This window comes from Anser cygnoides, chromosome 5, assembly GCF_040182565.1.
Source record: "Anser cygnoides isolate HZ-2024a breed goose chromosome 5, Taihu_goose_T2T_genome, whole genome shotgun sequence".
Taxonomy (NCBI): Eukaryota; Metazoa; Chordata; class Aves; order Anseriformes; family Anatidae; genus Anser; species Anser cygnoides.
The window spans coordinates 42401240-42415663 of NC_089877.1; the positions used below are offsets into that span (position 1 = coordinate 42401240).

The window sequence follows — 14424 nt, forward strand, 5'->3', positions numbered from 1 at the left end:
CTTTTCAGTCATTTGAGCCCCTCCAAAATTGTAGATGTCCAAGAGTGAGTGTCCAAAAATGTCTCCAGCCCATGCATTGCATCTGCTTCACAAGAGACAAAAACACAACAGCTACTTTAAGTGCAACAAGCGCTTTAAAACCAACTGGAAAAATGCAGAAAACCAAAGCCCAAACTGCCCACTTCCCAGGCAGCTCCAAGTAGCGCTGATAGAGAAAGTCAAAACAGCTCACAGAGGAAAAGGAGAAACTGAAGTTACCTCATGGTTTGGCACTGCCAGGGCACATAATTTGCTGCAATGTCTTCTTGACTGTTACTGAGAGACTTCTGCTGGAAGCCATGTGCAAATTCTCAGCTGTGGTGGCTAACAGCAACGAGTCTTTCAGGCCCAGCAACTGGATAAGCAGCAGCAAGAAAGACACAGGCCTCTAGGAGTGGGTTTAAGAGTCCATGGACTCTTACAAAGAAGCCAAGATGATTTCTTTTGAAAAATGTGTGGGTTGTCCTATACCAGCAGGCACCATTACCACCTCTCCATCCCCACCAAGCGGCCTGAATAGCAGAGGTACTTGTCAGGGAACGGCACCTTTCGTGCCTTTACTGCCTCCTTAGTGCCTTTCCCAGAGGCTGTGGGGTCTCCCTCCTTGGAGATCTTTAAAAGACACCTGGACATGCTCTGGGTGGCCCTGCTGGAGCAGGGGGTTGGACCAGGTGACCTTCAGAGGTCCCTGCAACCTCAGCCACCCACTGGTTCTGTGACTGATTCTGCCTTTCATGCCTTTTTCTATAAACAGAGAACCCACATCTCCAGAGGGACTTCACAAAACACAAAATGTGGAAGAGTATGAGAGCACCTCAGAACCGACTCATGGCAGGCAGGCTGACGCCATAAGCTTTTCTCCACACAAAAGAAACAGACGATGCCACAGTTATCATCCTGAACTCAACATGCTTCTTGCAGGGTCTCTCTTGAACAAACCCCTCTGAACACCAACAGCTGAGCCTTTGTTTCCACACCTGCCTGCGGAATGACCCACGCGACAGCAGGGTGACACAAAAGCAGGGAACACCCAGCTCAGTAACGGCTCGAGCCTGAGAGAAGACACCTCGGAGGCACTACACATATCACCATTTGGCTCAAACCAGCATTTAACAGCACACCTCAGATCTGTGTGCCTTCCCCCGGGTGCCACCGGCACATGGTGCCCTGGACACATCCTCTTCAGAAAGAGTTTTCACCCCGCTCCTCGGCCCACCCCGCTGCCCCCGCTTAGGCCGCTCGAAGGACAGGGGCAAACTGCTCCTCCCCTGTGGGACCACGTCCCACTCCTATACGTGCCTGGGGACCGTGACAGTGCGCTGGGGACAAACTGAGCCCCCTGGAGCAGACTTACCCGGTGGGTGCGTGTCGCGGGACGGGCGCCTGAGCCCCTCGTGTGGAGGCATCCCTCTCGGCCGTGCTGGTCCTCCTCCGCAGGGAGCTGGCGGGGGGCTGGAGGGCGATGCCGGGCGGGTGGTACTCTTGCTCGGGGACGACTTCTTCACACCTGGAGCCCTGAAAGCCCGAGCGGCAGGTACAGACCTGGGGCCGGCTGCAGGAGCCCTTGTTCTGGCACGGCGGGTCGCAGACAGCTGGGGGGACACAGACAGGAGGTTAGCAGGACACGGGGCTCCCGGCAGCAAACAGTGGTTTGTGTGCTACCTTTCTGCTTTATTCCGTTCTGGGGTCTGACTTGCACGGTCCTCCTGCCTCTCCCCCTTGCCAGCTCTCCCCCCACAGCCGATTTTGGAGTCACCATGCCCAAATTCCTCCGCAGTTACAGGGACTTACAGTTCATTAATTTCATGCCCAAACCACTCTCCAAGCCTGCGTGTGTTCCTAATTACAGCACATCAGCTTCAGTTTGCGCCCCGGGAGGAAAGTGCTGTTAATTATATGCTGGACCCTGACACTTCCCAAGTTAACAGACGCCAAATTGGGTTTATAACCCAGTCAGCGAGAGCCAGGGAACCACAGCTCACTCGGGTAGGACCAGGCTAGATGTTCTGAGCAAGTATAATTGAGGAGGCATTGAAAACCGATGTCTTCCTTCAAAGAAGAGAGGAAGGTAAGGGCTGCCTGGCAGGAGGCCATGAAACCTCACCAGACAACGCAAGGCAGACGTTAACCTCCAGCCACGTGGAAAGCCTGTGGACGAGCTGCAATGTGCAGCTACCACTTCTGCTCCAGGCCCATTCCCCAGGAGTGCCCTGGGTGGCCGCAGGAGCCAGTTTGATGTACCAGCACCTCCACACACAGCTGCCGAGGCTCCACGAGCACCTCTCTCCCTTCCTGGTTATGTTCTCACACTGCATCCATCACTGGGAGATCCAAGCAGGTCTGTGAGACATGCTGCTTTTCTGGACAACAGACACACAGAGAACTCGAGCCCTGTGTGCCATGCCCACATCGCCCTGCTGGCACCAAGCAAGGGAAGTCCTTGTGCAGACTCCAAGGTCCTTTCACTACAGCACGGACCGTTCCCTGACCCCAAAACTGGTCTGCCATCAGCTTTTCCTAACTGCATCAGCGATACATTGGCTGGAACACTTCATTTGACCTTTATTTTACTGTGTTAAGGCTCAGGAAGAGAGACAGATTGGGGAAAAGGGAGAACCCAAGCCATGGAGTGCTGTATAGGCTAAAGCCAGAGCTTTTGATGAAATCCCTCAGTAAAATAAATCAGCCTCTGCTGCAGACCCTGGAACACAGACAGAGTCCTAGTCAAGCAGGAATGAGCTGTCTCGGGGAAGCCTGACAGTCCAAAATTTGATGTCATTTATAACAACTCAGCTGTGATTTAAATGGGCTGCCACTCCATTCCATTATCTCCCAACAAACGCCTATCTCAGCAAGCTGCACCACCCCAGGAAGCCTGCGGTGCCAAACAGCCACTTTGCAGGCTGAAATCCTGCAGAGAGGGGACCCACCAGAGCAGCAGCTCCGGACCCAAGCCACAGCAGCTCTCATGATGTCTCCCACATACAGCTCTAACGGTGGCATGGGATGTAGGCTGTGCCCCTCGGCAGCAACAAGCCACCAGGCACTCTGAAAGCCCCCGAGGCAGCCGATATAAAAAAGAGAAGGAAGGGAACGGGATCAGCCTTCATGCAGGATGGGCGGGGAGCGGCCCTAGCTGAAATACTCCAGCTCTAGGATTAATCCACTTCCCTGTTTCTTTTGGAGACTCAGAAATGACTTGAAAGAACTTTAAAAGGTCACTGGTTCTCACTCAGTCTAGATGTGCAAGGTAGGACAGTCAGAGCCCTCAGCAGAAAGCTGCCAATTCCAAATGTGAAAATCACGAGTCAGACCCCCAAAACCATAAAATTGTCAGAAGAAACAAAACAGTTAAATATATACACGTATGTATATTTGGAGTCTTCCTCTTTGCTTTCTGGCTTGTGAGCCTAGGGGTTGCTCAGAGATGTCTCTCCCCAGCCGCAGGGTTATAAACACTTCCTGGTGAGACGAAAGCCCCTCTTTTCTTCTCATTGTAAGCACCTGCTCCTGAAGCTGGGGCTTTAAGGAAAGCAAAAACAGGTATCTCAAAACTCTTTATAAAAGGATGAGATTGGGAGGATGCTGCAGGGACAAGTGTGGTGTGGCTCTAGCCACCCAGCTAGGCAAGGCAGCAGGACAGTACACGGGGACTGCCACGGAGTCCAACCTCCCATCGCCTTGCACACACGCCTGGCCCAGGACTGAGCAATGATGTTGCTCGAGGTCTAGGGCAGTGGTGCAGATCTTCACTGTAGGCTCTCTGAGCTGCTTTCCTGCTCAGTCCCATTTAACTGTGGGAGAACCCGTCCATCCGCTGAGGCAGCCACAGGAAAACTGGGAAGGTGCTGCAGCACTTGTACCGCTGGGGTGATTTAGTCCACTTTTTCATGGAAAAGTTTGCTTATTGATGCAACACAATACGTAACCTCAGTTCTAACCTGAAGCTCTGACTGTGTCAGCAAACCCAGAAGGGAAGGACAACTTATCACAAGTGAGAGATTTGTGCAGGCTGACAGGCAGGTAGATCAATGGCAATGCATGAATAACAGAGATTGAAAACATAACTTCAATGAAAAACAGCCTGTACTAAAAAAACACTACAGTCACTGCACAGAGGACAGACAGAAGGAGAGAGCATGTGAATATCATCTCCGTTTTGCAGATGCAGAGAAGCCCCAGGTGCTAATGCGGCTGTCTGAAGACACACTGTGAGACCAAGGCAGAGCCAGCGACAGACCCTGGGATCCCCGCGCCTTCATCGAGCATCTTAACCACAAGCCCATCTGTACGAGATTAGAAAGTGCATGGATTTATTTAGTCCTTCCCAACATGCCAATTAAAAAATGTTTCCTTTAAACTTTAAAATACCCATGGCAGAGAAAAGCTCATCCTGCATCATCAGCCCGGCCAAGGCTGCCATCCCGGGAAGCAGCAGAGAACCACGGCACATACTGCTGATAAGGGTGGAGATGGACGGGCTAATGTTGGGAGTCTGAGCAGGAGGATTACCCTGCTCTTCAGCAGAGGGGAAGGAAATCAGTCTGAGCAGGGCATGATGAGCTGATAGGGAGCAGCTACATTATCTATGAGATTGTCCTCCTTAACTCTGTTAGCTTGCTTTCACCCCACCAGCAAATGTCACCGTCCCCAAGTGAGACAGTTCTCTTTTTTTTATCTTCCCAGTCACTGACTCTATGAAAAACCCCCAAGTCCTCACTGCACTTCAGCCCTAGAAGCTGGAGGAAAAAAAAAAATACAAAGGCTGGAGAAATCTGCCCAAGGCTTGAGTTCAGCCATGTGTGGAGGTTTTGCAAGAGGAAAGTCCCTGGAAAAAGCATCCTTGGAGAAGGAAGATGTCACCGTGCATGGTAGGCAATGGCGATTAGATTAAAGCAAGTGTTTGGCCCCCCTCCTCCTGTACCCAGGCTTGGACGGACCAAAACCCAGGCCCTGCCCATGACCCGAATGCCAACTTCTTCCCTGCTTCACCACACTAAGAGGTTCCCTCTGGCTGCGCTTCCACCCTGCTAACTTCCCTGATATGCCCCATATCAAAGAGCATGGGATCAGAAATTGAACAACACTGCAGCACAGAAATTAACCGGAACGGGCTGTCCAGCTTGCCCTGGCAGCTTTAAACACAGCCAAGCGTCCCCGGCAGCTTGAGCTCCAGCAGAAAAGCCCACAGGGGGAGGTAGCTGGGAACTCGGCGATGTTTACACACCACCGGTCTCCATCCAAGTCCTGCCTGAGATTTCCCATCCCCTGTTGGGGTGACACTGTCAGGCCCAATCGTGTTGACGGTGTCCTTTTAATTAATCCTCGGGAACAGCGGCACCTGAGCGGGCGCTCAACAGCCTGCGTGGCTGCGAGCCCAGATCCACGGCTCCTACAAAAACCCCTAATGAGAGAAAGATGCTGCCATTGCTGGCCTCCCGCTCTGTTTACAGACACTGTCTGGCAGCACAGCACGCTCTCTACTGTTTGGCTTCTGTGGACGAGGGGGGGGGAAGAGAGCGAGGAAGGAGGTGAGTCAGCCCTTGGCCCCTCGCTCCCGAACGGCGATTGCTAATGCAATTATCCCGGCGCAGCCCTAGCGCTGCGAGACCCCGCAGCAAACAACGGCGAGCTCCTTCCAGCCAAACATCTGAGCAGCTGCTGCCACTTGAGCGAAGCCAGATGCTCGGGGGATGCCCTGGTACTGCCCCTGGTGTGGGGAGCATGCCCGTCCCCTGCCCTGCCCGGCGCAGGGTCCACGCGCGGGGTCACGATGCTTTTGGGACATGCAAGCCGTGGCGTCCCTACTCACGTTTGATGCAGCGGTTTGTGCCAGGAGCCACGGTCCATCCCAAGCAGCACTGCCTCCCGCAGACGTTGGGCCTGAGCAAAGAGACAAAAGAGCGCGATGAGGAGGAGAAGGGGGAGCCGAGGTCTCTGCAGCCAGCACCTCTGAGTCACCCGCAAAATTATTTCCTGCAGCATCTGATATTTCCTTCCAGATGGACCAGCAGCTGAGATCAAAACCCATCGGACAAGGGCTGAGTTGTTCAAGTGCCTGGAAGAGAACCCCCCCAGGACGGCGTGAATGCGGCAGTGTGCGCCATGCCGCAGGGAGTGTCCCCCTCCAGAGCCGGCACGGCGCTGAGGAGCCATGTTCCTCCTGAGGGCAAGGGCAGGCCACAGGCCCGCCATCTTTACAGACCTCGTGGCACTGTATTTTTTCCATGGCGCTGGGGTGTAAATCAGGCCTCCCTCCAACTCAGGCCACAGCGTTTCGCCCACGGACACATCCCAGGCGGCTGCAGCTGAAGACAACACTCCCGTGCCTGACGCGCCAGCAGCCGCGTCCCACCGCTGCTGTCCACCTCTGGCCTGCCAGCCCTCTGGTGCTAAACACCTCGTGCTAACGCTCATTCCAGCAGGCTCAGCTCGTTTCCACGGCTGTTAATTCCAGCACTTTGACGCAAGGTTGCTTGGACTGCCCTCACACGGACAGCATCCTCCCCACCAGCACTTTCAGGTGGCGATCACCAGCCATGGATGGCTGGCGGAGACACTGCTGCGCTCTGCAAAGCCAAAGCAGGCGGCCAGCCCTGCTTCCTCTGGCCACTTCTCCTATTGACACATCGATAAGGAGGAGGGATAACAAGCTGCACCTTGTTCTCCAAGAGCATTTACTCACCGCAGAGGGAAAGTTTGGGGAATGCGTAACTTTTGTGTATCTAGGTAGAGGGGAGAGTACAGCTGTCAAACGATACAAAGGCAGAAATAGGCAGCCTGAAGGCTCTGGAAAGCCTCTGGAAACCAAGTCGGGAGTGTGGTTTATTTCTAACGCTGGACAAGGCAGTTGGAGCTGCTGACAGAATTTACAGGAACCATGGAAACTTGTACATTTGTCTTCTGGATTGACTTTCACATGAACACAACAGGGTCAGAAGATGGTCCTGCTCTGAACCAGCATCCTCATGACTCCTGCATTCCCACGGCATGAGATGGCGGTGCCAGAGGTGCCAGAGTTCAAGGTGTGGGGCTCACGTTTCAAGAGAGCCAAGGGAGTGGGTAGCAGGCATGCAAGGATTGCCCTGGAAGCTGCCTGTAGAGAGACAGTCACCACACGTAGGAAGGGGAAGTGGTTTGAGAAGCCACATCATTTGTAAAGCATTATCCAGCCCTTCAGGATCAACATTTTGTTAACCCAGGTAGATTTTACAGGGGGAAAGCACTTAAATTCCCTTGCTGTGGCTTCCTGCAAACAGGTCAAATTAATTCCTGCATCCGCTCACGCCTGTTCTGGAGGTCTGAGGAGCACGGCATGTTTGTCACCAACACTGGGACAAGGCTGTGAGCCACCCCCGGGCACATGGGGCTGCTCCGGGATGGAAAAACCAGCGGCAGGGTCCCTCCAGCCTGGTGTCACTGTACCCAGGCAGCTGACGGGCATCGCCAAGGGGACGATGTGAAGGAGCTGGCAGAGCCTCCTGGTGAGGGGAGCCGCGAGGCACCGAGCCCCTGGCAGAGCTAGCACTGACGCGAGCCAAGGCCATGCTCCCAGCTTTGGACACTCAGCCTGCCTCCTGCTCATCGTGGTGCCCTGGAAACTGGAGGCAAGGCAGCGGGCAGAGGAGAGCGGGCAGCAGAAGGGCAGTGGGGGGGACATGGCTGGAGAAGTTCCCAGGTGCCAGTACGCGGCTGTCTACAACATCGGACTGCTACAGGGTTCCCAGGCACCCTCCAGAATGGGTGCTCAGTGCCACAAAGCTTCCTCCCCATCAAGCAGTGCTATTCGTGGTGCTGGATGCACCACCATAACCCACAGCTCGGGCAAAGAAGCGGCTGTAGCCAAGGCTTTCGCCACCCACTTTGCCACAGCAGCCGGAGCACGCTGTCAGGAGCGGGTCCCCGCCACGGGAAGTGGGACACAAGCACTCGGGGTGAGAAAAGCCAGCAAGATTTCACAGTGTTATTTGAAACCAGAGCCAAGCAACTGCAACAAGCGCTAGGGGGAAGGAAAAGCAGAAAACAGTAGTAAGATCGCGGCTTCACATAGTTTAAGCATGTGCACAGCCTTGGTGGCGATCACACGGTGTTTGTTTCTGAAGCATTCGGCAGAAGCATTTTTTTTCTCCACTTATTTTAGCTGTAATCCATGCATCATCCTTCAACTTCATGCAGCGCTCCGCTGCCAGATATGCTGGCTCCATGCGAGTCATTCACAGCATCCTCACAGAAGGCCAGGGGACTATTAGATCACCAGGTCTGCCTTTATACGGCAGGACAGTGAACTCCATCCAACTGTGTATGAAATATCTGCAGGCAGACCCAGCGAAAAACATTAGCAAAAGGCTGCTGGCATCAAAGAGCCACTGAAAACGCTCTGCCAAGTCCACATCAGCATTAACTGCCTCGGTGCCTGAGCAGTCCTACGCGCACACTGCAGCGAGAGTCAATATCCCAAAAACCTGGGTGAAGCAGGACTACACAACTGCAGGCAGTGCCCACGACAAGAATTAGTCAAAAATTTTGTGCATTAGCCAGCGCACAGAAAGAAAATAGGGGGGAGAAGGAGAAAATATGGGATTCCCAAGCTGTTAGCCCAGGATTCCCTGTCAAAAAGCATCACGTGCCCCCCAGAATTGTTCAGGGGCAGGTAGCAAAAGCGGAGCCTTCCACCCAGCTCCCTCTAATTTTGGTGTGCATCACATGAGGATTTATTTTCACAGCATCCTTTCGCGTCCTTTCTCGTGCTCAGTGTTAGAAGACGGCAATTTTCCGCGATACTTGCTGTGGTGTCAGAAGTCACCTCACAACGAGCCAACAGGAGAAAATACCAGAAGCCAGCTCTGGCAAGGCTTTCGGCTGGATGCACCCATGGGAGGGTGTGAGCAGGTCCCCCCTGCAGCACCACCAGACGTGAGCAGGGTACCACACACATCCAAATGGTCCCTGAGAAAGAAACTCAGTTTGGGATATGCTACTGTCAGACAAAGTGAGAGGACAATTCTGCAGAGGAGATACCATGCTAATAACCATTTTTTTCAGCCACATGACGCTGTTTCACAGTAAGCATGGTGACCTGGGCAAGGCCCCTGGAGGTTCCAGCAGAAAGCTGTGACTTGGGAACCAGGAAAGGCATCCCACGCTAGGATTTTAAGCCAAAGTAACTACATAAATAAATAGCACTGGGGTGGAGAGCAGCCTGCAAAGCCACCTGAGGAAGGGAAAATGAAGGTTGACATACCAGAGATCAGCAAGAGTGCAGTGCAAATAGCAGAAGAGAAAATATCCCACCTGGCAAAAAAATGAAACATCATAAAATGAAGTTTTTTAGGGGCCCTGCGTTTCCTGGATGGAAACGTGTCCAGTGCAGCAAGGGACGTAAGAAGATGGATGAGGTGGAAGGCCGGGAGTCTCACGGAGAGGCTTGGAGGCAGCAGCAGCTAGCCTTCCATGAGGAGCAACGCCATGTGGTTACTCACCGACGGCGATTTTAGCTCGGCTTTCTTGTAGGAGCCAAAGACGGTAGGTCACAGGGAAGTTTAAAAAGTGCTGATTTGGACTCCAGAAGAGATGGAAAGCTACTGCTGACAAGCCATTATAGGCACGTTCCAGAGTTCAAGTTCTCGGGGACCACAGCAAGCTCACTCCTCCCAGCCCTCACTTCCAGAGCGCAGACAGAGCGCGGCTCCGAGGTGCGGCTCTTCGCTCCCCTGAGCCTGGAGGACACGGCAGCGCCCGGTGCCCTGAGGAGCCACATCTCGCTGATACCGGGCCAACAGAACAGCAGCGATGGACACACTGTGACTGCTTCCTCAGAGGTTCTTCCGAACAGAGCGTGAAGCTCAGGGCAGCTCGCCCCTGGTGGCAGCATGGGCTGGCTGCTGGCACTGGGGGCAGCCGCAGCCTGGGGACCCCCCGGGACTGCTCAGGGTGGTCACTGGGAAGAACCGGGCTTCGTCTCTAGGGACCAGCTCCAGCTGAGCTGCCATGTGACCCTAAAGCACGGCTGACAACACCGGGGCTGCTGAAGGGTTAAAATCCTCCTGAGCCCAGAAAAGCCCAAGTCCAAGTGAGCAGGACCGGGTCTCCCAAGGAACGGTTTCAGCGTGCTGTCCCTCTGGGCGGCTGGCAAACAAGGCTAGAGGAGTCAGTAAGCCAGCAGCCCGGCACCTACCTGCCACTGACTAGCTGATAGGGGTAAGGACTTTGAGTATCAGACGTAACGGGGAAGAAAAGCAAGGCTGTGTTTACTGCTTCTGTGGAGTTGTAGGAAACCACGTGGGGTGCAGAAACTACACGGAGACAGCTCTGTCTTGAAATTTTGCAGGGAGACGAGTACGGGAGAGAGAAACCTCAGGGATTAGGCTGCCTTTTGCATTCTAGTGCAGATCCCTCCCCACGTTAAAGAAGACACTTCTGCCCGTGTTCAAGGGCAGTGAGCCCGCAGCCTGCCCTCTGCTTCCCCCGACAAGGGCTCACGGGGGGAGCGGACGCGTGCTGCCGCACGGGTCGGTCCCGCTGCCTGTGCCAGGGCTCTGGTGGCCGACCCATCCAGCAGGGACACTGATCCCGAGGGGCATCAGCTGCAGGGGAGCAGAGAGGCAACCAAAGAGCAGGGAGCCCAAGGGGAAGGGTTCGTCAGCGCCGTGCCAGACGTCCCGCTGCAGCTCCCCTCGGCCGCGGAGCAGCTGGCCTTGCCATATGATCTCCTCTCCACCTCCACAGGGCTGCAGGCAGAGCCCGGAGCGGGACGCAGCCCTGCCAGGCAGCTCATAGGAAGCCTCCCCCGGCCGAGCCAGCCGAAGCCATGGGAAGCTGCCGTGCGGAGCGCTTACAAGGGGCCCATTATGGGAGGAAGGAGCCAAGAGGCCAGGTACCTGCAGCACGAGCCGCAGCGGCCGGACTCGCTCCGTGCCGCGGGGCCAGCCGAGCCCCTCCGGCCTCTCCCAGGGCACCAAACCCGGGGGGAAGGCGGCGGGCACCGGGGCACCGCGGAGGGGGCGTCCCGCAGCCCGGAGCACGCGTGGGGCCGGAGGGGAGGGAGCCGCCGGGGGTCCCGCGGGGGTCCCGGCACCCGGCACTTACCCCGCGATCCTCCCGGCGCCGCTCGGCTCCTTCGCCCGGGGCACGGCTCGGGGTCGGAGCCCGCTCCTGGGCCGCTGCCGGGCCGCCGCCAGCCCCTGCCCGTGCCCGTGCCCGTGCCCCCGCCGGGGGCCGAGCCCGTCTCCGCCGCCGGGGCCGGCCGCGGGGCCGCGGTCGGGGCGGGGGGCGGCGGGCAGGGGCGCTGCCTCCGGGGGGGCTCGGTGCGGCCGGGGCAGGCCGGGCGCCGTGCCCGCAGCCCCCAGGGGCGCCGCCTGGCCCCGCAGCCGCCGGGGCTCGGCTCGGCGGGAGGCGCCGGGCTCCAGCCTGGCCGCCAGGTCCCGCTGGCAGTCGCCGAGCCCCAGCAGGATGGCGAAGGTGAGCGGCAGGACGCTGGCCGCGGCTCCCCGCATGCCGTCAGCCCGCGGGGCGGCCGAGAGCCGGCGGCGAGGGGTCGGCATCGTCCCGCCGGCTGCGCTGCGGTCCGCCCGGCGGAGCCGCTCCTCACTGCCCCATCGCCCCGCCGGGCTCCGCCGGCACCTGCTGCCCACCGGGGCCGGGGCTGCCGGGGCTGCCGGGCGGCCCCGCGGGAGGAGGAGGAGGAGGAGGAGGAGGAAGAGGAGGAGGAGGGCGGCTCGTCCCCCCGCCGCGCTCCGCGGGCAGCTCCGAGCACCTTCGCGCCCGCCTCTGGCACTGGCAGAGCCCGGAGGGGATGGAGGGTTTTATTTTTGGAAACCTCCCCCTTTTGTGTCTTTTTGATGCTGACATCCCCCCCCCCCCCCCCCCTCCGGAGGACACGGCTCGGCCCCCCTCCTTAGGAGAGGAGACATTCCAGCAACACCCACTTTGGCAAAGGGAAACAAACTACAACAGAGGAGCCTTAACCCCTGCCTGCCCGGGGAGGCCGGCCCGGCAGCCGCCGAGCAGCCCCCGCCGCCCCCGCCCTGCCCGCAGCGAGCCTGGGCGCCCCGAGCGGGGCGGGCCGGGCCGGGCCGGGGGGGGCGGAGGAACGCGCCCCCGGCCCCAAATCTGGGGCCCCCCGGAGCCGCAGCAGCACCGCCAGCCGGCCCGCTGCTCCCGGGGGCATCTCCCGGCAGAGAGCCGAGGCACGGCGGTGGGAGCGTTATTGCCATCCCGTGCTGGCTCCGGAGACCTCCGAGATCTCACCCCCGAACCCGGCTCAGGGTTTGCGTGCTTACTTGTGTAGGTCCAGGCTGGGAAAGGACCCGCCTAGCAGCTCCAGGTCCTTCAGCTAAGTGGCACCTTCCAGGAGACGCAGCCCACCAGCTGAGCAGACCTCCCTCCCGCCCATCCGCCTCCGTGTGGGCACCTGGCTCCAAGTGACTGTCTTAAATGCATTGAGAAGGACCGAGGGAGGAGTGGGAAGAGGGAGAAAGTGGCCAGAAGAAGTCTCCTTTCAGCCAGACGTGCCAGCTCGGCCTGATCCTCTGCCACGTCCCTGCTGCTCTCCACTGCCCTTGGCCGTCTTGGGCAGGAGCAGGTCCTCCTGGAGGAGCGCAGGCTCCACCCCAGCCTTACACCACGGTGTATTTGGGGTGGGCTCCCTCTGGCCCACAGTGGCGGCTGTGAGCTCGGTGGGTGGCTCAAGACCTCTCTCTGCGTCTCTGCACATAGCAGAGAGCAAAGCAGTGCGCTGCGGGCACTCAAGGTGGGGAGATACCCACCGGCACGTGTCCCTGCAGCGCGTCCTGCAAAAAGAGGTGTCCTGTAATGCTCGTCAACTCCGTTTTGTTATATCGGGGTCAGGCAGATGAAAGGTGCATCTCAGCATCCCGGTGCAGCTACCGGATGCCTGCGAGAGACGAGAGATGGAGTGTGCGCAGAGCAGTCCTTTCCCTGTGCCCTCACGTCTGCCTGCAGGGCAGGGGCTCCTGGAACCAGGTGTTGCAGCTCAACCACGGTTTAACAGACAAATCAGACAGGCTGATTGTCATATCAGCCCATGACTTTATCTGATCTCCCTCGTCCGCTCTGTTACAGGGGGGCTGCAATAGAGCCCAGGCTCACCTCCTGCACCTGCTGCTCCGCTAGCCCCTTGAAGAACCAAGTGACCTCTCCTCTCCTCTCCTCTCCTCTCCTCTCCTCTCCTCTCCTCTCCTCTCCTCTCCTCTCCTCTCCTCTCCTCCTCTCTCTCTCCTCTCCTCTCCTCTCCTCTCCTCTCCTCTCCTCTCCTCTCCTCTCCTCTCCTCTCCTCTCCTCTTTATCCAGCAGCAGGATCCAGCTCCCCCAGCTCCTCTCCCACCTCCATCAGTAGCACTCCCAGTTTGAAACCAGTTGCTCCAGCTCCCCTCTTCCCGCTGCCTGAGCCTCCAGCCCCCACCTGGAGGTGAGCAAGTGCGAGAGGAGCAGAGGGGCTGAGTGGGTTTGGGCTTCAACCTTGGCAACAGCAGCTGGCAACAGCACCAAAGCAAAGAGCAGCGGGCACCTCGGTGCTCCCCGGGCTGTGGTCAGCTCTCTGCCCGCTTGGGCAGAAGCTCACAGAGCCCCTGGACCCCGCGAGCAGTGCCCGATAACAGCCAGGGCTCGGTTCTTTGTTCTGAGGAAGAAGAATGTCCTTTCCATCCTCACCTAATTACTTTCTTATGCAGCAGTGGAAAGAATGCTTGCGCCTAAACCTGACACAAGAAAATTATCAACATCATAAACAAAGCCATAAACAGAGCGGCTGAAAGAGTGCTCGGAGCTACTGCAGGCAGCCCCAGGGCGGGCTCGGCTGGGGCACGAGGGGGTTCCTGCCCCCGCTGGCACGGGGCCACCCTGGGAAGGTGCAGGCTCAGGGTTGCCCAAGCTGCAGGAGCCTGCGTCTCCCCAGCAGAGCTGAGGAATGAGATTTATAAAGCCAGTGCCCCACACGGAGCCAGGCACGGGGGGCTGGCATCCCATCTCAGATCAGCCTCGTGCTGTGCCTGCAGCCACCCCCAGGAGCCAGGCACCCTGCCCTTCCCAGCCTCACCCCGGCAAGCAGGTGCCCTCACGGGGACGTGCAGGAGCCGTTCGACCCCACGGCAGAGCTGCGGAGGAGCAGTGGCCACCGAGGGCACGGCGAGTGCCCACCGGGTGGGGAGCAATGGTAGCCCCAGTGCAAGTGAGCAGGGGGGCGATGCACACGCGCAGGGACGCTGCCTCCCAGTCTCACACTCAGCCCTCCCCAAAAATGAATAGGAAATTGGGAAGCGTGGGGAGCTGCAAGGCGAGCTGGGCTGCAGCACGCTGCTCAGCGGGGGCTCAGCAGACAAACACGAAATACCTCATTTCTCAGGAACTCACGCAGACAGAGCGCGGACG

The 14424-nt window shown here is 57.8% G+C and overlaps 1 protein-coding gene across 2 annotated transcripts in view; it reads right to left on the minus strand.

The window, feature by feature from the left end:
- The window catches only part of LTBP2 (latent transforming growth factor beta binding protein 2), a 64816-nt gene extending 52986 nt beyond the window's left edge, over positions 1–11830 (minus strand). For both annotated transcript variants that reach the window (XM_066998109.1, XM_066998108.1), the window contains exons 1-3: positions 11125–11830; positions 5852–5922; positions 1394–1631 (exon numbers count right to left, since the gene is read on the minus strand). In XM_066998109.1, the coding sequence (XP_066854210.1) occupies positions 1394–1631; positions 5852–5922; positions 11125–11579 (764 nt within the window). In that variant the 5' untranslated portion in view covers positions 11580–11830. The remainder of the gene's footprint in view (positions 1–1393; positions 1632–5851; positions 5923–11124) is intronic.
- Positions 11831–14424: the final 2594 nt, after the last annotated feature.